Source organism: Rhodnius prolixus, unplaced genomic scaffold (assembly GCF_049639745.1).
Source record: "Rhodnius prolixus isolate KJV_2025 unplaced genomic scaffold, Rpr scaffold_7, whole genome shotgun sequence".
Taxonomy (NCBI): domain Eukaryota; kingdom Metazoa; phylum Arthropoda; class Insecta; order Hemiptera; family Reduviidae; genus Rhodnius; species Rhodnius prolixus.
The window spans coordinates 9498499-9522467 of NW_027411582.1; the positions used below are offsets into that span (position 1 = coordinate 9498499).

The 23969-nt window shown below is 32.3% G+C and overlaps 6 protein-coding genes across 7 annotated transcripts; 3 read left to right on the forward strand and 3 right to left on the reverse strand.

Annotated features, from left to right (window-relative positions):
• Positions 1-65: 65 nt before the first annotated feature.
• LOC141446902 (CCA tRNA nucleotidyltransferase 1, mitochondrial) lies at positions 66-1632 on the forward strand. The gene has a single exon (XM_074113861.1). The coding sequence runs from the start codon at positions 183-185 to the stop codon at positions 1557-1559; it is 1377 nt and encodes a 458-aa protein (XP_073969962.1). The 5' UTR covers positions 66-182; the 3' UTR covers positions 1560-1632.
• A 682-nt stretch (positions 1633-2314) lies between these two features.
• LOC141446908 (traB domain-containing protein) lies at positions 2315-7688 on the reverse strand. Its single transcript, XM_074113875.1, has 8 exons — positions 7414-7688; positions 7193-7320; positions 6439-6553; positions 6220-6356; positions 4571-4710; positions 4320-4486; positions 4124-4232; positions 2315-3010 (listed from the first exon to the last, which is right to left on the reverse strand). The coding sequence occupies exons 1-8, from the start codon at positions 7532-7534 to the stop codon at positions 2875-2877; spliced, it is 1053 nt and encodes a 350-aa protein (XP_073969976.1). The 5' UTR covers positions 7535-7688; the 3' UTR covers positions 2315-2874.
• Positions 7689-7892: 204 nt separating this feature from the next.
• Positions 7893-22794, forward strand: pont (RuvB-like helicase pontin). 2 transcript variants are annotated; one of them, XM_074113863.1, is made up of 9 exons: positions 7893-8115; positions 8204-8332; positions 8417-8591; positions 8668-8870; positions 8956-9161; positions 9664-9825; positions 10790-10984; positions 11073-11157; positions 22507-22794. In XM_074113863.1, exons 1-9 carry the CDS (start codon positions 7975-7977, stop codon positions 22561-22563), a joined length of 1353 nt encoding a protein of 450 aa, XP_073969964.1. In that variant the 5' UTR covers positions 7893-7974; the 3' UTR covers positions 22564-22794. The 2 variants fall into 2 exon arrangements, with proteins under 2 accessions (XP_073969964.1, XP_073969963.1); XM_074113862.1 differs by lacking the exon at positions 22507-22794 and having other exon boundaries at positions 11073-15050.
• Positions 12418-23595, reverse strand: LOC141446901 (regucalcin-like). The gene is made up of 9 exons (XM_074113859.1): positions 23476-23595; positions 23230-23411; positions 22944-23144; positions 18356-18574; positions 14877-15050; positions 14570-14770; positions 13272-13490; positions 13084-13196; positions 12418-12753 (listed from the first exon to the last, which is right to left on the reverse strand). Exons 1-9 carry the CDS (start codon positions 23523-23525, stop codon positions 12514-12516), a joined length of 1599 nt encoding a protein of 532 aa, XP_073969960.1. The 5' UTR covers positions 23526-23595; the 3' UTR covers positions 12418-12513.
• Positions 19293-22500, reverse strand: LOC141446899 (ATP-dependent DNA helicase PIF1-like). Its single transcript, XM_074113848.1, has one exon. The coding sequence runs from the start codon at positions 22077-22079 to the stop codon at positions 19803-19805; it is 2277 nt and encodes a 758-aa protein (XP_073969949.1). The 5' UTR covers positions 22080-22500; the 3' UTR covers positions 19293-19802.
• LOC141446916 (small integral membrane protein 20) lies at positions 22703-23171 on the forward strand. The gene has a single exon (XM_074113886.1). The coding sequence runs from the start codon at positions 22703-22705 to the stop codon at positions 22922-22924; it is 222 nt and encodes a 73-aa protein (XP_073969987.1). The 3' UTR covers positions 22925-23171.
• Positions 23596-23969: the final 374 nt, after the last annotated feature.

The following is a 23969-nucleotide window of genomic DNA, read 5'->3' on the forward strand; positions in this document are numbered from 1 at the left end:
ATTTGAATTTTTCATTTTTTAAATTTTATTTTAATTTAATGTCAATCAAACATATAAAATGATATGAAAGTAGAGGTTTCACTTGCTCAGGTTTCTCAGTTACATCGAGAACGTTCGTAAGTGTACCAAAATTCAAAGTAGTGAGATCACGAATTTGCCAGCTTTGGCAAATTTTATTTTTGATGTACACATTTTTGAAGAGAGGGAGCCAGTTATTGATGAAATTAGAATCAAGTTATGCGATTTTACGCGGATCAAATTCATTACGTGAATATTCATTAAACAACATTAAAAAAACACCATTTACAATGAAAATAGATTCTCCTGAGTTTAGAGGCATATTTTCACCTGGTTTACAAACATTGCTAGACATATTTGAAAGGCACAGGTATGAGATCAGAATTGCAGGTGGAGCTGTTAGAGATGTTCTGCTTGGACAACATCCAAAAGATGTGGATTTTGCCACAACCGCTACTCCAGATCAAATGAAAGAAATGTTTATTGCGGAGGATGTAAGAATGATAAATATGAAAGGTGAAAAACATGGTACAATAACTGCTAGAATAGATAATGAAAATTTTGAAGTAACTACTTTAAGAATCGATGTAGTAACTGATGGTCGTCATGCAGAGGTCAAGTTCACAACTGATTGGGAACTCGATGCCAATCGCCGTGATTTAACAATAAATTCCATGTTTCTAGGAGCTGATGGCACACTATACGATTATTTTGGTGGCTATGAAGATTTGAAAAACCGGCGAGTATTATTTGTTGGTAATGCGAAGAAAAGAATTCAAGAGGATTATTTAAGAATATTAAGGTATTTTAGATTTTTTGGAAGAATTACTGAAAGTCCAGATTTCCATGACAAAGATACAATTGTTGCTATCAAAGACAATATAGAAGGTCTAGAAAAAATTAGCGGTGAAAGAATATGGCAAGAATTGAGTAAAATCTGTAGTGGTAATTTTGTTGGAAGTATAATTCAAAAAATCATAGAAGTAGGAGCTGCTCCTTATATAGGTCTTCCTGTAGATCCCAACATTAATGAACTGAAATGTGTTTGGGAAAGAGGTAAAAATTTAAATATGCATCCATTAACAATTTTAGCTTCTTTACTTAATAGCGAACAAGAAATGATGGCACTCCATGCACGGTGTAAGTTTTCTGCATTCGAACGTGAATTAGGACTGTTTATCGTTGAACACCGTAAAATTAATAGCAATTCTGATAATCCCCTAAGACCGTACCAGGCCTTAATGTATAAAACAGATAATAAATTATCCGACACACGTGCACATATAATAGAGTTATTTAAGTATAAAGCAGATCTAGCACTTCTACATGAATTTAAAACTTGGGAACCACCCAAGTTTCCATTAAGTGGTAATTTGCTCAAAGAACATGGAGTTCCTGCAGGTAAACCTTTTGGAAAAGTAATGAAAGAGTTAAAACTCCATTGGATTGAAACTGATTTTAAGATCGATCAAGATGGACTCATTGAACTTCTGCCGAAAGTTATGCAAGAATTGAACATTAAGACCAAGTTAGTGAATTAATTTTTAATTTTTTATTAATTTTTACATTTTTATTAATTCACGTCACAAATAAATAAATATACTGACAAAAAAACCTTGTTATTTATTATTGTTATTTTTAAATTCTAATGTGGGTATAATCATGTAAAGTACAATAGTTATACAATGATTGCATACATTTTAGAATTTGGTTGTATTGAACCAGAATACAGCTTTGTAAATAAAAAAAGTCAAATTTGAGAATGGTTCTGCAATACTAGACGTGATCTACACGGTTTTTCGACGCCTCCAATTGGGGCTTTGAAAGCTCTGGGTACAGACATCCTAAACATCTTACCTAGATGTTTTGAGGATGGTTTCCTTTACTCACTTCTTTGCAAGACGATGAAGTGGGTGACTATGGATAATCTGAATCTCGGCTCCATATTGTTACTTTTTATCTGGTCCTAAGTTTTTCCATAATTTTTGTACTAAGTGGAAGATTAGGATCTTCTCTGCTTGGTGAGTAGAGTATAGGATTTGTATTTTATCGTGTAAAAAGTGAAGATTCTATGCGAAGTCACTACTTTTATCTTTTAATTATACTGAGGCTCCCTCTTAGGTATTTCATCATAGGATTTAGCCTTATATGGGCTAGGACCTCTGAAATTAATTAAGTTTAATTTCGAAGCACAAGGTTGTATTGCTATTAGCTACAGACCCTATAGGGTCTGTATAGGAATTTGGGTCTTGTGTTAAGAATATCTGCTACAAAGTTAAAAAAAACTAAAACAACCTAAAAATTGTATGCAAATTTTATTTGTTCCTTAAGTTATAGTTAATTAGATAATAACAATTCTTGTAAATACAAAGTAATACACAAAAAAATATAGGCCTTTTATACTTTTATAAAGTATTAACTTAATAGTTTGTTTTTTAAAATTTTATTCAATCATCAAATAACAAAGAACATTCCATTGAATTAATTATCACTCTAGCTATCTGGTAGAAAGTGTGATAGATACACAAAAACAGTGGAAGTGAAAATAGACTCCTTTTTTTAATTAAAAAAATAGTTTTTCTACATTATCACATACTTGACAGAGAGAGGGAAAGAAAAAATTACAAACAGAATATTTAATCTTCAACAAACTCAACAATAACAAAACAAATAACTCTCTTTTTCTATTTTTTCTTTTGGAATGCAAAATGGAAGTACATTTACGAAAATAAGTGATTGTTATTGGAAAATATGTTAAAAGTTTTTTTTTAACTGTTCTATTTTCCGTTCTATACGCGTTTTTCTTTTCACACACACACATCACATCTATTTCTTAAATTAATTGTCCTTCCTTTATTATTTAAAGGAAGACATAATTCTGTTGCCAATCGCTGCTAACGGTAGACGTTTAGAAATTTTGAATCCTAAGTAGATTAATGCCAATCCAATCACTGTTTTCTTAAAAAGGCCTCTTTTATTTGATTCATTGACGCTAAAAATACAAAAATAACACTATTAATTTTATTTCTAAAATAATAATAGAACATTCCCATATTAAATCAGTTCACTAAAGTTTTTCTACTATTAGTACAGTAAGTACTTTGGCAGGCATTCATTCTAAAAGTGAAGAGTGAGGGTAAAGAGATTAGACTCGGAAAAGAGAAAACTGAAAGACATAAATGGGAAAAAATGGCACTTACTGGAAAAACAATTGGCTGAAGAATGTGAACAGACCGAGAGAGCTCATAACAAAAACAAACTGATGGATAAAATACTCCAAAAAAAATTACAGCGAAAAAAATAACGATCTCGAAGCTAACAAATGAAGTCCGAAAGCAAAAGAAAATCTTATAAGTATGGTATCTTATTAATATGGTAAGTTTACAGCGATGGTCTGTAATAGAATTTAAACAGAATTTTGAACATAAAACTAGGCGAGGCGATCTCATTTGGTTCGCTGAATGATGCTATTAGTGACTTCGAGAAAGTAGGTCAGTTGACGTCTCGAGCTTCTGATTCGGACTAGAAACTTTGAGTGGTTTGGCTCAGAATCTTTAAGGACAGGCATCTTTCAGAAACGTTTACAATTATCTAGAATTGAATTTTTATTGCATTCTTAATCTAAAAGGCAGGTTATGGCCAATATATATTACATATAATTTCTTCAGAGAAAGTGTTCGGGCTACTTCTGGAAAACACTGTGGGTATCCAAGCCTAACAACAACACTTACAATGGCATCATAACTAACAAGGTATTCAAACCTAGTTTAATATTTAAATGACGTCTACATTCTATTATCAGTGACACTAAGGGAGCCAAATAAAATCCTGAGATTCAGTGAATTTGGCTTTAAAGCCACTTACTACCAATCTGCAAAGTAAATTTGATGAGACTGTGGACATATATAGAAGAAAGTTGAGAAACAAGGAGATTCTTTTAGGAGAAACAAGAAAGGCCGTAATGAAAGTATTAGCATTTTTACAAGTCGAATTGCACTTTATAAGTTCACTAGAATTCGAAGATATCTTTTTCTCTAATAAATATTATTTCGTACAGTAAGTTGGTACGATCGACAAATCTTTTTAGTGTTTTAGAATAACTTACGCCATAATCGGATGAATATCCTCTTCTTTAATTTTACCCCACATAGCTTTAATTCCAGGAGTGTGGCCAATTCCAACAACACCAACAGCAACAGTCGGTTCGAGCAATCCTAATTCCAAAACAAACACCAAAACAGAACAATAAATAAAAATGTGTTAATTAATAGAATAATTTAACATGAGCATAAGTAACTTACGATCTTTGTTTGCAAAAGTACATTGCGTTGCCATTTGAAGACTGTATGTAAGATAGGTGTCTCTTTCTTCAATAAATACCTTACCCAATTCTGGGTATTCATTGGCCATATCTTTTAACATTGACTCAAGCAGATCTGATTGTTTAAATTTTTCAACATCTTCACGGCTAAAAGAAATTAAATAGATAATCGTCTGTATTAACAAGAAAACTAAACAAATAATGGTTCTGAATAAGAATAATATCCAGTACCTAACTTTAGGCTTTTGAAAGACAAGTGACAAAGTGAGGCGTATCCTTTGCCACCAGGAAAGAACACTAAGTGCTCTTTTTAAAGTAACTTGTATGGGACGGTCACCAAATTGAAATAAACATCCTTTTGACTTCCTCACCTAAAAATATTTCGATATATTAACATAAATTTTAGTAGCTTTTCTTTTTTTTTACGAAGAGGAAAACTGTTGTTTTGAATTTCTGGTTACAGATTCTCCCTGGAGTAGGATACTCACCCATTAAAAATTCTTTTCTAAAGACAAGGGAACCCACCGTTAATTAACTGAAGCACAAATCTAGCTCGTGTTTTCTGAGAAGAAAAACTGTTATCTTCTCTCAGCGATTTCAGCCAGAAAGCATTACCTTAATATTGTTCTCAGGAGTAATTCTGAAGATGTTGCATGCCTTTCTTTGTCTTTCAATTAGCAAACAAGAAGAGTATTGTATGCATCACTGACATGCAAGAAGGGTCACCCATCATCACCATCCAACAAGGTTCGATACCAGTGGTAAACTGACCTCACCATACATCATCCAAACCACAATGGGATTTCAGAACCTCTTAGCCCATCTCCCCACTCGCCACTGTTCAAGCCAGAGCTGCCAGAATTACCAGATCACTTTCTGCTTTAGGGGTTTGAACAACTTTAAAGGAGATTTTTAGAACAATGTTACCCATTATTCACCCAATTCAAGTACTTTTCAGATGATGTTAGCTGTTCAGGATGGCAACTGGTACATTCTCTCGTCATCATACTAATTGTAACACAACCGTCTTCACTTCATTTGAATAGTTCGTTAGATGGTTAGAGTGAATTTAATTGTCGAATAAATTATAAGCCTTATTCAGTCTCGAAATTCTATTTTATTAATTATTGTAAATCGATCTTCAACCTGCATAATAAGACCTTTACTTTTTCCTTTGTTGTAGGCAGTTAACTCAACATCCATTGGTGATGAATTCTTATTTACATTCATTCGTATTTTTTTTTTACTGACACCATAGGTAAGTAATAATAGCTAAACAAGTACACGCGCACAGCAAACGTTTAGAGTGAAAAAAATACCTTAAATAGGGGGAATGTGTATTTGATTAAGCGTAATGATTTTAATACATACAGAAACGACCTCAGCAATGTCATAATTGAATTCTTTGATTATTATCTATCTGGAGGGATTCGCTAGAACTACAAAATGAAGATGTACGAGTTCAGAGGGTTATTCAGTACATAGGCTCATCAAAAGAAGTCTTTCCCCAAATAGCAAGTAAAAAAAACAGCAAAGGAAGAAAGTACACTGCAACGAAGGGAGGAACTGATCTCTTTGCCTCAACATTCACAGAAGTTGCACCTCACTGATCACATACTACAAACAATATTATTATTACTGACAATATTCGCCAAATATTACTAAACTTTTAAAAAAAGTCCCTAGTGATAAGAGGAATTAACACAGTCCAACAACCCTCTCCACCGTCAATAAAAGGCCTAGGTGTTTAACAATAAGTTGTCAGTTGAAGTGCTGAAGTTTTACGTACTTCTCTGCTAGAATTGCCAACTAACAAAAATCTCGATACACTAATTAATATGTCGACTAATATAAGCTCATATAAATAAAAAAGTTATGACCTCACTGAAAGCTCTTCTAAATTCTCCTCCAGGAGCCATTCCTAAATCTCTAGTTAATTGAGCGGACAAATTTAATAAAAGTATGTTCATTAGGCCTTGTAAAGTTCCATTTTCCTTTATAATAGTCCGCATCTTTTCTATTAAAAACAAAAATCTTTATTGCAATTTAATCAGAATTAAAATTTTAATTTGTCTTCTCTTAATAATTTTGATGCTAACCGAGGGATAAATTCCTTGCTTCTTCTTCTATTGTTTTTTCATCCATTTTTAGAATATTGGCTCGGCTTTTACATAATTCTACCACAACAATATGAGGATTAACAGTTCTGATAACCTGAAAGTACAAGATTTGTTTTGATTAAATATTATTCAATTCAAAACATATAATTGCAAAAACTTGGAATATAAGTTTAAGCCTTTTTCTTATTGAGATGTTAACTGAAATCATCAAAAGTTTTAATTTGTGTTTCTCCGGAAACATTTTTCTTGAGATAAAGTCCGAAAATGTGCTTTAATAGTCTCGATTAAGTGTAAGAAGTGTAAAAATTGTTTGTAATTCAAATACAAGCAAATCATTCACAGAACCACGACATTCAGCTGTAAGTAAAGACAGGAATAAGAATAAGTTCGTTGAATTTGGAATTTAGATTCTGCGTTGTTAAAAACTTTTGACTAGTTCCTTTTTACACTGAAATAACTTTGTCCATCAGTTAGCTATTAGGAAATATGCAGTTACAATCAGTTTGCATTTCTTTCTCGGTAGGTCTTTGACAAGCGTTTCTGGAAGAGGTAATTCGACCTCTTCGAATTACCTCGAGTTAAAGTCATCCTTATTTACTGATGAAAATAAAAAGTATCAAACAGAAATCACGAGTTCTGCAGAAAATTTAGCATAATTATGAATATTGCAAAAGAAAGTCTTTTTTTTTAACACTACAGCTAAAAAAAGTAAATGAAATATATAAATAATTACTCTGCTGACATCATCTTGGCTTTCGTAACTAAAATGTGCAGTACCAATTAGATATAACTTAGAGTTGTTAGGGCCACGTAGGAGAGTAACAGTTTCTGGCAGATTGGCATCAAAATGTTCAATACTGTCTGAAAGATATGATTGTTATGCATTAACTTAGCTGAGAAAATGGAATATACTAGTTGGCCAAAATAAAATAATACTGTATTAAAAAAAAATACCTATTTGAATGTTGATATCTTCAACATTATCTTTATTTTCTATACATTCTCCTTGCTCAATATTTTCAGGGACGTTGTCCATATTTTCAGTTGAATCTTTCACTCCATCACCACCAGCCATGTTCAAAAAATGTATTAACTAAACAAACTTGAAAAATAAAATAAAAATAATTTTGGAATAAAACCAAAATTACGTTTACAACTTTACTAGCTTGCCATTCTGTAGTCAGTACAGTAACATATTGATCAAAAAGAGATAGCAGGTTACATACCAGTTTAATCATTATTCCCTTCCTCCTCAGTTCCTATAATTCTTTTTTTTAAATAATTTTGGAATCTGGCTAATAATATGAATAAAATTTTAACAAATCTGAAATAAAAAAAATAAATATTTAGGTACTTATTTTTTCTGTATTGTATTTTTTTTTTTTACAAAAAAGTTAATTTTGTATTTTTTCTCTTGTTGTTGGCAACCATAGCAAACACACTTAGTAACCACAAAACAGGTCTGTTAACCGGTGCATGTTACAGTTATTGGTTTAATAATATTGAAATACCAACATGAAGATAGAAGAAGTGAAAAGTACTGTGAAAACACAAAGAATTTCTAGTCACAGCCACATCAAAGGATTAGGTTTAGATGAAAATGGTGTGCCGATTCCAGTTGCTGCCGGACTTGTCGGTCAAGAAGAAGCTAGAGAAGTAGGATTTCTATACCCCAGGATTTGGTTTTTACAGTTTTATTTTGTAATTAATTTTACAGTTTGTTTTTCTTATTGATTGTTTTTAGGCTGCAGGAATTGTAGTAGAAATGATAAAGTCAAAACGAATGGCTGGCAGAGCAGTTCTTATGGCCGGACCTCCTGGTACTGGGAAAACTGCTATCGCTTTGGCCATGGCCCAAGAATTAGGAAGCAAAGTAAGTTTAATGATAGAAAATTAGTATTTTTATTAATTAGAAAACTTATTTTTATATTTTAAAGTTTGTTCTTAAAAAATATAGGTACCTTTCTGCCCCATGGTTGGTTCTGAGGTTTTTAGTTCAGAGATTAAGAAAACTGAAGTTTTAATGGAGAATTTTAGAAGAGCTATAGGTCTAAGAGTTAAAGAAACCAAAGAAGTTTACGAAGGTGAAGTTACAGAATTAACGCCAGTAGAAACCGAAAATCCAATGGGAGGTTTGTAATTCATTTTTTAGGATTCCAAAATTATTTGAGTGAAATTTTAAAATAGTAACAATTTTTCTTGGAAAAGGATACGGAAAAACTGTCTCACACGTTATTATTGGCTTAAAAACCGCAAAGGGAACAAAACAACTTAAATTAGATCCAAGTATTCATGAATCTTTGACTAAAGAGAAGGTTGAAGTTGGAGATGTAATCTACATTGAAGCTAACAGTGGAGCTGTGAAGAGGCAAGGAAGAAGTGACACTTATGCCACAGAATATGATCTTGAGGTTAGATTTTTTGTTTACGCTCACCCTTTTTCTATGTTATAATATTAAGTATTAACACTTGATTGTTACTACTTTTAACACCTAGGCCGAAGAGTATGTTCCGTTACCAAAAGGTGATGTCCACAAGAAAAAGGAAGTTATACAGGATGTAACGTTGCATGATTTGGACGCAGCAAATGCTAGGCCACAAGGTGGCCAGGATATTTTATCAATGATGGGACAGCTAGTGAAATCTAAGAAAACAGAAATCACCGATAAATTGCGAATGGAAATTAACAAAGTCGTGAATAAGTAAGTTTTGTAATACCAATTTTTCTTGTAGTCGTCTTATTTTTTGAAACAATAAGGTGGGTGTTCCATTTTTACCTAATGGAACTTTCTGTAAGTAATTTAGAGTTACGTTGCAGTTTATAAATCCTGATGCGCTGGTACTCTCTAGTGCCATACATTTTTATTTATAATTGTTGGTTACTTAAGTATTAAATAAGTAATTATGAAGCTTTAACATAAATTTGTTCACTCTTTGCATACGAAATCTTAATATACAAAATTTTATGAATTATTTTTACCGTTGTTAATCTGCACTAAAGACTATATGTGTGAACCTCCTATCTTTTTAGAATATATCATCACGTACCCGTCAAAATAGGTTTACGGACCCCAAGTTAAGACCTTTGTTTCAAATTATTTGAATATAGTCTTTAAATACATGGCTCAAGCGAGTATGGCGGAGTCTAAAGTTTTATTATTTTAATATAGTTTAAATTTAGAGACATATTTTTCTTTTTTTCAGATATATAGATCAAGGTACGGCAGAACTTGTACCTGGGGTGCTTTTTATTGATGAAGTACACATGCTGGATATAGAGACTTTTACATATTTACATCAAGCATTGGAAAGTTCAATTGCTCCTATTGTAATATTCGCTACTAACAGAGGACGTTGTGAAGTTCGGTAAGTCCCAGTTATATTTTTTACTTATTAGGAAATAATAGTTTCATATAAACAAAATGAAGTGAACCTCTATTAGGGCTTAAAAGAGTTAGACAAAAATTTCACTATGTTTCTTCATTAAGGGATCATCGAAATATAGTTTTTTGATGGTCTACTCACAAAGTACTTTATAAATTGTGATATTATAAAACTTTATCAGCTTTTAATTTATTTTTCTATATTGAGATATTAATTAAAACTGCTGAACTCAAGTAGGTTAAGTAAAATGTAGTTTTCGTTGTGATGGTTGACTAGGGCTAAGAAATAATTTCCCTTAAGTATAAAATTCTATTAGTTCAACGTTTTGGACACATTTGGTATCTTTCTTCAGGAATTTCAAATGAAGTTTATAAAAATAAAATTCACTATTGCAGGTATAACGATTAATTGTACTTTTACCTGAAGTTACATTCACCATTCTGCCTAACTGTAAACTGATGATCTCTAAATAAAAGGTCTGAAAGAATGTATTAATCAACTCTCTCTTTTCAAACAAATTTTTTTTTGTACATCTTTAGTGTTTGATTCAAGTATTTTTATAAAAAAGAATAGAAGTCAAAGTGAACAAAATCAAATATTTGTTATGATACTCGAACTTACGGAGAAAATCTATCTGCATACCTTAAAGGTAGTAGTTTTAAAAGATTCTGGTACACCACATTTTCTGCTGCATTTATCTTTTTGCTCTCTTTGTCATCAGTCGAACTGTCTTGTGGAGATTAATCGCTATTGTAATTCTACTAGGTTTGGATTTTTTCTCAGGTTTTGGGATTTTGGATTTTAAATTAATAAATTTATGTTTTACGTATACATATATATCTGTATATTTTTGATATAGTGAATTTCCGGACTCACGTACTTTTTAAGCAAAAATAAAATTCTTATTTCATGTATATATTAGGGTAAATGTTACCTGAAATTTCAGAGGAGCAGAAGATATAATCTCACCTCATGGAATGCCTTTAGACTTACTGGACAGACTTTTAATCATAAGAACACTTCCATATGATAAAAATGAAATGAGTCAAATTTTAAAATTACGAGCTCAAACCGAAGGACTTAGTATTGATAATGATGCTCTTGTACAATTGAGTCATATTGGAGCTAATTCAACTTTAAGGTAGGCATATTTTGTGCTTTTTGAATAATATTGCCTTTATTTTTAAAGAAACAAAAGTCTTATTATATTTTCATCTTATTTCCTACAGATATGCTGTACAATTATTAACGCCAGCAAATTTAACAGCGAAAGTGAATGGTCGGACTACTATTGCAAAAGAAGATGTTATTGAAGTTAGTACATTATTTCTTGATGCAAAAGCCTCCAGTAAAATCCTATCACAACATAAAGATAAATATATGAAATAATAATTGCAAACAAAAAAAAAAATTCGTTTATAATCTTACTATTTCCCACATTAAGTTGTAGCTTCATTTTGGGAATATGAGAATCTAATAACACCAATCCCTTTTGCCAACAATCACTTTGCAATAAATAGGTATTAATAATTCAAAATTTTATAGCCTTATTTAATTTATTTTTTTTATTTTTAAAGAATAGATATTTTATTAAAACAAAAAAATTGGGTGTGTTAAATATGACATTTAAACACAGTTATTACATGTGCTTAAAATTGTTGGTATCAATTTTACTGTTTTTCTCTTACAACCAGTAAGAGGTAGTACATTTTCCGATCATGCAAAAGTTTCTGAATACAGTTTCGATCAGGAAATGCATATTTTGGGACCGCCCAAGGTCGGAAAACCTTTATAAGTTTGGCTAACACGATGGAACCTGTACATATGCTATAAAAGTTCTCATCTTATTCTAATAATTCAGTAAGTATCAGTAAGACAAGGGCCTTGCAGTTAAGCCAAATAGCTTCAGGGTTTAGGAGGAGGTGTAATTGATCTCCCTGGTAGGCTCGACTACCAGGTTTTTGGCACAAGCTAAAATCTTAAGAGATAGTCCAGTGTAAAGAAGTCCAACGTTCAGCGGTTGGGAAGGGTTTTCTTTTAAGATTAAGATAATTTCATAGTTTCATATTTAAAAATTCAGTGTTTGCAGAAAATGTATACATTAGAACTTTAAGAATTGAAGAAAGAGCAAATCGTGTGAGTGTTCCGTGCTAGAGATTTTCAAAGGAGATTCCACACGCTGATAATGCTTCTGGATATTATTCATCTTTACATACCTGTTTTTGTCTTCGATTTTACTCTTCGTAGCACGCATGTTTATTGTATACCAGACCGCTTTCGGAATTTCATTCATGATCAGAGGTAGATTGATTAGTTTGGTACTGTTTTGTCCTCAGTTACATTACCATCTCGCAATACATGGGAGTTAACATGGTGTGTGTTATTCAAAATGTGTAATTGCATTTTTAATTCTACTTTAATCAATATAAGAACAAAAATTGTATGAAATTGTATGAGAACCGTTAATTAGATTTTGCTGAAGAAAAAAAGAGCAATAAGTTAAAAATTTGAGTCCAGATTATGTATTTGGACATCTTAGTCTCTTACGAATGAATGTCCAACAGGCTAACGTAATTACGGAGGCAAAAAATAGTATGTTTATTGTTTGCTTTTTATTTTCAATTAACATTTATCTCAAAATATTAAATAAATAGTATTAATTAGAATAATTTAATCTAATAGGCAACTTGAGGCCGTATTCTCTTGACGTCCTTTAACTCCTAAACCAGTTACAGCAAACACAGCTCCTGCATCTGGTTGAGCTTTAAGTTCTTCATCTGAGAAACCTGCTCTAAACGTAGTAACATACAGAACGTCAAGATCAGTACCACCCCATGTTACAGATGTTACTTTGGCTGCTGGGATTGCGATGCTGCGTAATAATTTCCCTTGCTGTGACACTTGAATAACCTAAGCAAAATTCAAAAACTAATAGTAAAGTATAAATCTTGAGCCATGTGTATCCCTATTCTGTATCACTAGTGAATTCCGCTAGTGTAGTTTCGATCCGTACAAAATAAAGTAACAGGCAATAAAAAACATATGTTAGGTTCGTTGATAGTTTAAGAAATTTAACCGATGATCCACATCGAATATACTTTCTTATGCAACGAAGTGACAATCGAGTCAAATCAAGGCAAGTAGTTGCGACTCAGTGAATAAAAAATTACACCCAATTGCATTAAGTGAATTCTTGGCGTTAGATATATAGGGAACAAGAGAGGCGGTAATAAATGTTACCTTGCTTCCGTTAAAGCAGGCTATCCAAAGGTTATCCTCAGAATCACTTGTCATCCCGTCAGGAAATCCTGATAGATTATTTTCTTCAAAGTCAAAGAAAGTTCTTCTATTTGCTGTTTGGAATAATTACCATTATTATTGTTTCTAATTAAAAAAATAATCCATTTGCATAATTCATTAAAACTGACCAATTGTTGCTGTTCTCAGATCATAATCAAATACATCAATCTTTCTAGTCAATGAGTCTATGTAGTACATTATGGTATTTTCAGCATTCCATGTGATACCATTAGATATGCTAACAGAGCTCAGCTCAGTATCCAGTTTACAGTTGGTGGATAGTACTCGATATAAGCTTCCTACATACTTCGTGAAATTACCTAAGGGCTCGTCCCGTTCCATTGTCCCTAAAATTTACATTTAAGAAATTCTCATTCAGGATGGCAACCCATTAAATTGAATTATTCAAACAACCAAGTGTTCTTGGTATGCCGTTATTTTTGTATATTGCAAACAACTTTTCCTTAGTTCTTACTTGTTTTGGACATATGTTCATTTATGGACAGATGTAGAGGAGTTTTGCTTCCACTCAGTAGGCTTAGTATGTCAGTTTTAACGGTAGTTCATATTACTTTGAAGATGAATTCATTCTCTGTTGATAGACGCAAGTTCGAAAGTGATCAGTTATTCAAAGTGCTATGGATGGACAAAAATTATCCAGCAGTGTGTTCTCAATCACATTTTTACAAAAAGAAATGGTTTTGAAGTTGAGGAAATGTATGTCTTGTTAGTAAATCCAAATTTTCTGATAGAGGTAACAAGACAGGTGGCAATAAATGTTACCTTGCTTCCGTTAAAGCAGACTACTCAAAGGTTATCCTCAGAATCACTTGTCATGCCGTCTGGAAATCCTGATAGATTATTTTCTTCAAAGCCAAAGAAAGTTCTTCTATTTACACGAATTGTTTTTAGTTTTTCATACTGATATTTTCGCAAAGATGGCTCACAAATACCATATTTATAACGTTTTTAAAAGATTAAAACGAAAAAGAAAATTGGGTAAATTCTTAGACGATTTCTCTAACTTCAGTCCTTGAGGTTCTGTTATCTTTCTGTTTGTTTGGTCAGATAATTTATTAAAAATTATAAACTTGTTTATAGTTAAGCTTAACTCTAATGTACCGTTTTAGAGTAAGTACAGTTTCAAGTTTTCAAGTCAAGGTATGCTGTCTTCTCATTACAACTTTGTTCTGGGCTCCCAATATGTACCCAATTACATATCAGAATGTCCAAGAAATCTCTTTCTGCCTTGAATTAACTTCGTAGTAGAGCAGCCGGAATATCTTTAGTCTTGATATTATTCTCTTATAATCTAAGCAGAGTACCTAGGAAAAGTGGCACCCTTGTACATTGTTCTATCCAGTGACAAATTTGAATCAAATTTACATTCACGATGTGCAAATATTGAATAAATATCCAGGCTTACCCAACCAAAGGTTTCCGTTAACATCAGCTTTTGCATCGTTAAAACGATTTTTAGGTTTATCCTGCTCTACTTGATACTTGTGTTGAAGGTTATAATTGCTTGAAATACCATCCCATTCTAATATAGTTATGTTAGTTCCATAACCGATAACAAATTTGCCAGTCTTGTTTTTGATTGGAATTACAAAACCCACAGTATCGTCTGTAAAAAAAAAAAAAAAAAAAAAAAAAAAAAAAAAAAAAAAAAAAGTATTTGAAGAATTGTTATTTTGCTTTTGACCCAATTTGAAGTTGAAAGTTGAATTTACCTAATTTAACTGAAGTATGTTTGTTTTCTTTTGTATCATATCTGTGAACTCCAAATCCATTTATATCTATAAAGTAAAGTGCTTTCTCTTTGGCTACCCAGTGAGGACCTTCACCAGTTTGGACGGGTTTAGTTACTGCTTGCAGTGTGTGCATCTTTGTTATTGTCCCTGTAACTAAAACAATGAATTTAAAATTGGTTTCTATACTTTCGTAAATAAAGTTGATAGAGATACCGTAGATGTAGTTAATAATAATAAAACTGGGTATGAAAAATAATCATATGAAGAATTAATTTCTTACAATAAATGGTGTATCAATAAATTACCACTTGTATGAAGGACACTTGTAGTGTAGAATACAAGAGTTCTCCTACCAGATAAAAAAGTTTTAGAGGGGATGAATGAATACATTATTTGTGACTAATGCTTGTCTAGGTAGATAGCAATATCTCGATAGCTTCTAATATTCAGTCGTAAGAAATTAAACTTCAAAACGCCACTTTCAACAGCTGACTAATCAGTAATTCATTAATGACATTTTAAAAACAATTAATAAAACCTTAAAATGAAGTTTTACATTAACTATTATCTATAAATGTAAAAAGTAAAATATCTATTCTATTAATTATTTAAAAACTACTTGAGAGGAAAACCTGAAATAATTGCATTTTTTTTATAGTCTTTTCTCCTTATTTAGACAGTAATTTTTAATGTTGATCAAATTTACTTTCTCTTAATCATAGCAAGTGAAAGTAATATAAACGAATTACATACGTTCTCGAACTTGTTTTTTATTGAGGTGCTTAGAATACGAAATGTTATCAGCACGGTAATGACACAAATATTAAACATCACAAAAAGTTCATACTCAATTTTTTTTTTAATTACTGTTATTTTCCGAAACTACGGTTCGGTCGAAATAAGATAAGCAGAATTGTGACTTTTCAGTCCCATCTCCAATTTCTAAAAAATGATTTTTTAAAATTTCGTATACTAATTCATCTGTATATGACTTGAATTTGAAACTTTTTCTGGTTTTGACGTTAAGCTTCACACTTTCGCAGTTCTTAACGAGGAACTGTGGCCTCCTAGAAGGTAATAAGAGTGGCATCCAGAAAAATCAGTTCAATTACTGATTTCAAGTAGCCCAAGAAATATATATATATATATATGCCAGTTCCATATTTGCAGGACGGTGAATTAAAGTCATGTTTTTAAGGTAACGCGATCATTTTACGCTGAGTTTAATAATTCCAAGTATAAAATAAATAAGTTAAAATTTAATATTTTGCCTTTATAATGACACTTCATCTCTTATTTATTACTACTATCATCTGTTTTTACCTTTGCTTTGATTTCGTTGCTTGACATTCATGATTCTTTCCATCAAAATATTATAATTTTTTGTTTATCATTACAAAATTGCCACCTCATCTTATTATTTATTATTTCTGTCTTAATTCATCTCTATTTCTGTCACTGCTTCATTACATACATATGTACTCATCATTGCTTCATTCATTGAGTGCGAAAAAGAGACAAGTTTCTCTTAAGTACTGCTTATTTATACTGCAGTATTTTTTACTTACTTAAACGGTTTGCTTAGTTTATTTTGAACGTAATTATAATGTGGTTGAGTCCGAGAGTTATTTATTTTAACTTTGATTATTTGATTTAATTTTATGAATATCATTCATAATTTACATAATTACAAATTTAGTGTTAACTCAATTACGTCTTCAAATATAAAATCTGGTGTCTCTCAGACACAACTTTGTTTTATCGCAGGTATTTGATTAAAGTTTCTTGGAAGTTAAAATTTGTAATAACAAGATTGTTGGTTCCAATATTATAAGTTTTTATAGTAAAATAATTCTATTAAAGGAAGCAAAATTTCAAGCTTCGCTAAAAGCCCACTAAAATTATTCTCCTAGAAAAAAATGGGAAATTTTTTATTTTTTAGGACGCATCAAAATCTGACGTCTCTCTCACTCTTTCACTAACGGTTTCAGATTGTGTTCTCTCATTATAGAATATGCCAGTGGATAATGAGGTGTAGGAAGCTCGTAGGAGAATAAATCTAAGAGCAAGCCAAGGACTCGAACCTGGGGTCTCTAGTGAAAAACTAGATATACTTACACACTATATGTAATAATGTAGTATGTGACAGAGATTCAAATATTTAGACCAAACTGACAATCTCTGAATATAACTCATAAATAAGAAAACCATGTGTGCGATGTACGAAAAAATACCTGAAACTTACTTCAATTTTTTATTTTACTTCAAACTGACAATAGGAATCAGAACAATGAAAAGTATTATTATATACTTCAAAGTAGAATTTAACTACTCGTAGTATATTTTAACTTAATATTTACTGTTAAAATAACTACAAAAAGATATTGTTAAGAAAGTCATTAGGCATTTTCTGTTTAAATTTTTACGTAAATAATTGCAATTATGGAACAAAATTAGCTCAGTGGGTTTTCACGCTGAGATCCTGGGTTCGAATCCAGCTGCAAGCCCTTAGTTTTTCTCTCCTAGGAGCTTCATTCTACCCACCCACCAGTGATGTACAGCGTTGACTGTGACGAGAATACTATCTGGAGACCATCAGTGAATATAAAATAAATTAAACATTGTAATAGCTACGGTAGAAATCAACTTTACTGAGGAAAACAAACTATTACCATCAAAGGTTTAACTAATAACCAAAAGAACAAAACTCAATCAAAACTAGTCTCGAGCCGTTTTATTTACGATTTAGCTATAAAAAATTAAAATATAATCGTTAAAATAGTTGTAGATTATACTTTAAAAATTGGGATATTGATTTTATTAGCGGAATCTACTCGCAAAGGAACTGTGGGATTAAGAAAGTTGAAAAAACACCAAAAGCATTTTTCAGTGGTTATTGTTTTTAATTGTTTATTTAACATATGGTACTTAATTATCAATATTAACACTTTAATCCAAAAGGCAACTTGAGACTGCATTTCCTTGTCGCCCTTTAACTCCTAAACCAGTTATAGCAAATACAGCTCCTGCATCTGGTTGAGTTTTAAGTTCTTCAACTGAAAGACCCACCCTCATTGTGGTAACGTAAAGGATGTTAAGATCAGAGCCACCCCATGTGACAGAAGTTACTCTAGCAACAGGTAATGTAATGCTGCGCAATAATTTCCCTTCTTTTGAGACTTGGATTACCTAAGAAATAAACAGGATTATCAGCAAAGAGTAAGTGTTAACATCCCTGTTGTAAGAGTTATCAATTAACCTTGTATCCTCCCCAACAAGCTATCCAAAGATTATCTTCAGTATCACTAGTCATTCCATCAGGTAACCCAAGTAAGTTATTTTGTTCGAAGTCAAAGAACTTTCTTTTATTTGCTGTTTAGATATGATTGTCACCATTCATTTTTTAGTTTCTTTTCAATGCAAAGATAATTTATTCATACAAATACTTTAAAACTGACCAATCGTTGCTGTTCTAAGATCAAAATCAAATGCATCAATCCTTCTAGTCACCGAGTCGATGTAGTACATAATGGTATTTTCTGCATTCCATGTGATGCCATTTGATATGCTAACAGGAGTCAAAACTGTATCCAGCTTGCAGTCAGTTGTTAGCAATCTGTACAAAGTTCCTAGATTATTTTCCACTACACCTAATGGCTCTTCTCGTCCCATTGTTCCTAAAGATTTAATTAATAAAAAAAAAGTGTTAGTACAGGGTGATAATCGAAAAAATATTTTGTCAAGAAGTTGTGTATTGACATATTTTTTGAGGAATTGTAAATAGTAAATGGATTTATTGGATTGTCTTCTTGAATGGATTACAGGAGAGTCCTACAGGCAGTACTTAAGCTGCTATTTTATGTAACACGGGACTGAGATTCATTTGAGAGTCGAAATGAGAGGATCCGACCACGAAGATTAAGAGGCATAGATAACTGTCTAGGCTTAGATCTTGTTTCAGTCACGAAATTTTCAATCATTATGATCAGCAGAAGTGAAGGCTATAAGATGAAGCTTATATGATTTGAAGAAGAATTTAGTGGTTTTGTCAGGATGAACAATCAACATTCTGTGAGTTTAACAAGAGGCTGTTAATCGAAGAAATAAGCAACGGACGAGAATTACCTCTTCCAGAATTCAGGAAAAATAAGATTCAATATATCCAGCACTGCGGACCTAACCAGATTTTCAGAAATTCAAGTCTGAATTCTGATCAATAGCAAAAGTTTGTACAGCAAAGATAGGTCGGGAAGATTTTAGAAATATATAAAAATTCTCGAGTTAGTTTCAATGAGAGAAATAAAAATTAAACGCTGATAAAATTTAAATAAGTTTATTACGTTACTGCCGTTGAAGTTGTGCCAAGGAAAGCTAGTTTATTATATATAAACTAGCTGACCCGGCCACGCGTTGCTGTGGCTAAAGTTTTTGTTATATTACATTATAGTAAACAATCTAGGAGGAACAATAAGAGAACATCAGTCACGGAGTCCACTATGCTTTTTCACACAGATGGTATTTGTAAAAAAATATGGTGATCTCCTTATTTGACTTTCTACTACTATAACCCTTTAGTACAATGAAATTATTTACGAACAAAGACGAAAATGTTGATGTTGGTATACAAATTCACTGGATTGAGATTTGAAGGGGAAGTACGTTGAACACAATTAATTAAAATGTTCTTGCACTTGATATTAAGCAGAAATCAATAGGTACAAAATAAAAATTTATCAGATTTATTATTTCCATTTAATTTTATAACAAATATAAGTATATTACAGTATAATACAGTAAATAACATGTGACGCTTAAACTCATGAATGGGGTAGGCAAGGCAGACAGTCTTAAACTTTTAAACATTAATATCTATTTTTTTGAATTATAAATACTTTCAATTTCAATTTAATTTAACACCAATCGGTGCACAATGTTTTTGGTTAACCTGTCTTTAGCTAACACAAATAGATTCGACGGTTTCCCAACACGTGAACACGCAACATATAGTTGCCCATGAGAAAAACATGGATTTTCCAAATCTAAACCACAAATGGACATTGTTTGACCTTGAGATTTATTTATAGACATGGCGAAAGCTAAACGAATTGGAAACTGTAGCCTTTTGAAGGGTATGGTAGAATCTGATGGTATCATCGGAATACGTGGCAGCAGGACCACTTTTCCTTTAAACTTCCCAGCCAAAATGGTTGCTTCAAGAATGTTTCCGGTGATCTTTTTGATGACCAAACGCGTACCGTTACATAATTGAGGTAGATTCAAATTACGGAGGAGAATAATAGGGGAACCAATCTTTAATCGAAGATTATGTGGTGGCATTCCAGGGATATCTAATGAATTTAAAAATTCAATCGGAAAATTTACACTTTCATTTTCATCAACAACAGTATCGATTGATTTAAAAGACATCAGATCGCCTGGTAACAACTGTTGTATCTGGAAGTTAATTTCGTCAACATCAACGTTTTTGGCTGCCAAAATCGCCCGTTGACTAAGCCATTCATGATTCAAATAATTATTCTGTATATCCGGGAAAATACTCTGAATCAATTCATTTTTATCTTGAACAACAGTGCAAAAATTGTCTGGTAGTTTAATGCATTGCGTATTTGGTTGCAGTTCTATTTTACCGTTCCCAATATCTAGTAGTTGTTCGGAAAATATTTGTGCTGATGGATCATTTTGCAATTGTACTCGCATATTTATGGTCAATCGAAGTGTTTCAACACTTCGCCATAAGAATGATTGTTTCAAACATGCATTAATCTCATCCGCGAAAGTAGAGCGAGGTATAACCGGTAAGGTCTGCCGGAAGTCACCAGACAAAAGTAAGATAGCACCACCGAAAAGTTTATTATTGCTGTTTAAATCTTGCATAGTTCTGTTTAATGCTTCAAGTGAATATTTGTGTGCCATTGTGCACTCATCCCAAATTATTGTAGAACTCTTCCGCAACACTGCAGCTATTCCACTATTCTTTTTGATGTTACACATTGCATCTGGTTTATTATGAACGTCCAATGGCAGTTTGAATGTTGAATGTGCTGTTCGCCCACCATCCAGTAAAGTAGCCGCAATGCCTGACGATGCTACTGCTAATGCGATTTTTTGTTGCGACCGTATTTTGGCAAGAATCAACGATATTAAAAATGTCTTACCGGTTCCACCGGGTGCATCCAAGAAAAAAAAACCGCCTTGTTCAGCAGCAACAGCCAGCATAATCCGATCATAAATAATTTTTTGTTCTGCTGTCAGTAATGGTTCACTGTTCATGATAATTGTTCCTAAACTTGCATGGTCATATTGGTTTTCTCGTTGTAAATCGGTATTGACTAAGTCGGTGGCTGGACGATTAGGTGATGGCATACCATAATGATTAAGTGGTAAATTTGAAATAAGAACACATAAATCCTCGATCAAGACCAATGCTTCATTGTACATCTCTGGTGTATAATCTATGTTTTGGCATTGATTTGTTTGTCTAATTCGGTGCAAGATGTCTTCTGTCATATAATTTTTATATTTTTCCCACAAAGTTTGTGCTTGCGAGGGATAACATGTCGTCAAAATAATTGCAAACAACTGACGAATGTTATTCGGTGTTGATGTCAACGCAGCATCAGCAAGCGTTAAGTCCCAATGGTTATCGTCTTCTAGCAATTGCAGTTCACGACATGCATCCTGGTATGTATTGAATACTCGACCATTAACTGTTCGTAAAAATTCAAAAGACGTTGGTCCGGGAACATTCACCAATAACAAACGTAAATAGAAGCACTCACGTTGCTTTGGATGTACCGTGTAAAGTCTCCCCAATGTCTTAGCTTTGAATATGCCTGTAATGGAAGGATGTGGTTTTCCTTGTTTCCGTGGCTTCCATTTTTTACTGGATTTGTTCCATGTGAAATAACGTGGAACATCACCAAACATCAATGTCTTCGCGAATTGGCCAAAAACATCAGGTTTTTGACACAATGTAAAAAATTCAGTTAGAGTCGTTTTCGGAGCTTCGAACGCTCTTTGGAGAACATTTTCTTCAGTGAAGTATACACGTTGACCGTTTTCAAGATGTATTGCCAGATGTTGGACAGCAGGATCTCTTTCGTGGATGGGAAAGCTGAGAATATGCCAAATAGCTTCATTGCTGCTAATGTATCTGCCCATTTGGTATCGTGCTATTTCGTCATTTTTATTTATGTTTTGTACTTCAAATATGGCCAAATCACTGCCTTTGTTTACATATTTACAAATATACTTAATTGATTTAACAGAACTGCAAAGCTCAACATTGATATGAGCTTTGTAAGTTTTTGAAAGTAGTGGTGAGTATGGTACCACCCACTGATTATCAAACTCAACTTGATTTGGATTATTTAAACTATCCTATCTCTCAAGTTGGATCGAACTGCACATGGTGTGCGAATTTTATTATAATCGGTTAAGTGGTTTAGGAGTCCATTGAGGACAAACATTGTGACACGAGATTTATATATATTAAGATATATAATATTTATATAAACATATATATTTATAATATCTATATTAAAGTGCATCCCAGATACTGGATTTTGTTTTTGTTTTTATTAACCAGGTACATGGCCAAAACACGCATTTCATTGAATCACATTTCAAGGTAATAAAAATCTGATCGTGAATATAACCTTACGTGCATGTAACACTAGGGAAGTAAGTACTTAAAGTGCAACAGTAACAGAACCGTATAGGAATTAGGTTCTAGCAAAATTAATGTGCGCAGTTTTAACTAAAACATAATTACAGTTTTACAAATGGCCTCAAGCAGATTAAAAGGTTGGAAATATTTTCTATTTGTGTCAGGAATCGTCGGATCAATAGGAGCTGCAACCTACCCAATTATAATTAGACCAATGCTACACACAGAAGAATATAAAAAAATTCAAGCAATAACTAGAAAAAATATCAGACAAGAAGATATACAACCTGGAAATATGAAAGTATGGTCAGATCCTTTTGGAAGGAGTAAAAGTTGAATAATTAGTCTGGACTTACCTAGCCAAAGCGTTCCATTAATATCAGCCTTTGCATCGTTAAAACGATTACCAGGTTTGTCTTGTTCTACTTGATATTTAGTATGAAGTTTATAATTGTTTGAAATACCATCCCAGTCCAAGATAGTTACAGTTTTTCCAAGACCAAGTACAAATTTACCAACGGTATTATTGATTGGGATTATAAAACCAACTGTATCGTCTGTAAATAAAAGTTGTATAATTTGAATGTTTATTTCTACTTATTTTTATCAATTTTTCTGTGTTTTAAAGTACGATGAAGTCACCCAATTTTATTGTTGTATGTTTGTTTGCTTTTATGTCATATCTGTGTACTCCATGACCATATATATCAACATAGTAAAGTGCATGTTCGCTGGCTACCCAGTGAGGACCTTCAGCATGTGCAACAGGTGCAGTTACTGCTTGCACTGAATGCATCTTGGTTTTAGTTTCACAGACACTATAACTGAGAGATTAAATTTAAAATATGTTAATAGTATATTAAGAATAATCAATGAATATTAAATTACCATTGTTGCAGGCAAATAGTAAAGTAATATAAGAGTGATATTCTATTCATGTTTTTAAATAATTAAGTGCTAAAAGTAAGTTATCTTTAATGAATAATTTTGGTCTGGAGGACATTTTTATTTATTGCAAGAAAGTTCTCCCACCATATCGAAAAAAAATGAGTTAACCTTAGATTAAAGAGGGGATGGATTCTTTGTTATATAGTAATGTTCTTGATAATGCCTTGAAAGTGAGGATTTTCATAAGTGAAGGTAGGAATTGTAAAACCACCGAGGTCAACATCCTTTACGATAAATAATTATTATTTTCCGCTCTTTTCACGTGTTTACACCAGAAATATATAATTTAGATAAGTTCGAAAAAGATGTTAGTTGAAAAAAGAAGTATAATCTTAAATAGGATAAAAAAAAAAGTCAATTTCAGCCATTACTTTTTTTTATTTAGCAGAGTTTTCGAACTAGTCCCTAGTTCATATTCAGGGCTATGGAACATA

Coding starts and splice junctions, on each gene's coding strand:
- LOC141446902 (XM_074113861.1), top strand. CDS start 183: ATGTACACATTTTTGAAGAGAGGGAGCCAGTTATTGATGAAATTAGAA.
- LOC141446908 (XM_074113875.1), bottom strand. CDS start 7,534: ATGGCTGGTGGTGATGGAGTGAAAGATTCAACTGAAAATATGGACAAC. Junction 7,321..7,413: donor AGATATCAACATTCAAATAG/GTATTTTTTTTT, acceptor CATATCTTTCAG/ACAGTATTGAACATTTTGAT. Junction 6,554..7,192: donor GCCAAGATGATGTCAGCAGA/GTAATTATTTAT, acceptor TTGTACTTTCAG/GTTATCAGAACTGTTAATCC.
- pont (XM_074113862.1), top strand. CDS start 7,975: ATGAAGATAGAAGAAGTGAAAAGTACTGTGAAAACACAAAGAATTTCT. Junction 8,871..8,955: donor CCACAGAATATGATCTTGAG/GTTAGATTTTTT, acceptor TTTAACACCTAG/GCCGAAGAGTATGTTCCGTT. Junction 10,985..11,072: donor GGAGCTAATTCAACTTTAAG/GTAGGCATATTT, acceptor TATTTCCTACAG/ATATGCTGTACAATTATTAA.
- LOC141446899 (XM_074113848.1), bottom strand. CDS start 22,079: ATGGGCAGATACATTAGCAGCAATGAAGCTATTTGGCATATTCTCAGC.
- LOC141446916 (XM_074113886.1), top strand. CDS start 22,703: ATGGCCTCAAGCAGATTAAAAGGTTGGAAATATTTTCTATTTGTGTCA.
- LOC141446901 (XM_074113859.1), bottom strand. CDS start 23,525: ATGAATAGAATATCACTCTTATATTACTTTACTATTTGCCTGCAACAA. Junction 13,491..14,569: donor TAACGGAAACCTTTGGTTGG/GTAAGCCTGGAT, acceptor TGTAAATTTTAG/GGACAATGGAACGGGACGAG. Junction 13,197..13,271: donor TCTGAGAACAGCAACAATTG/GTCAGTTTTAAT, acceptor TATTCCAAACAG/CAAATAGAAGAACTTTCTTT.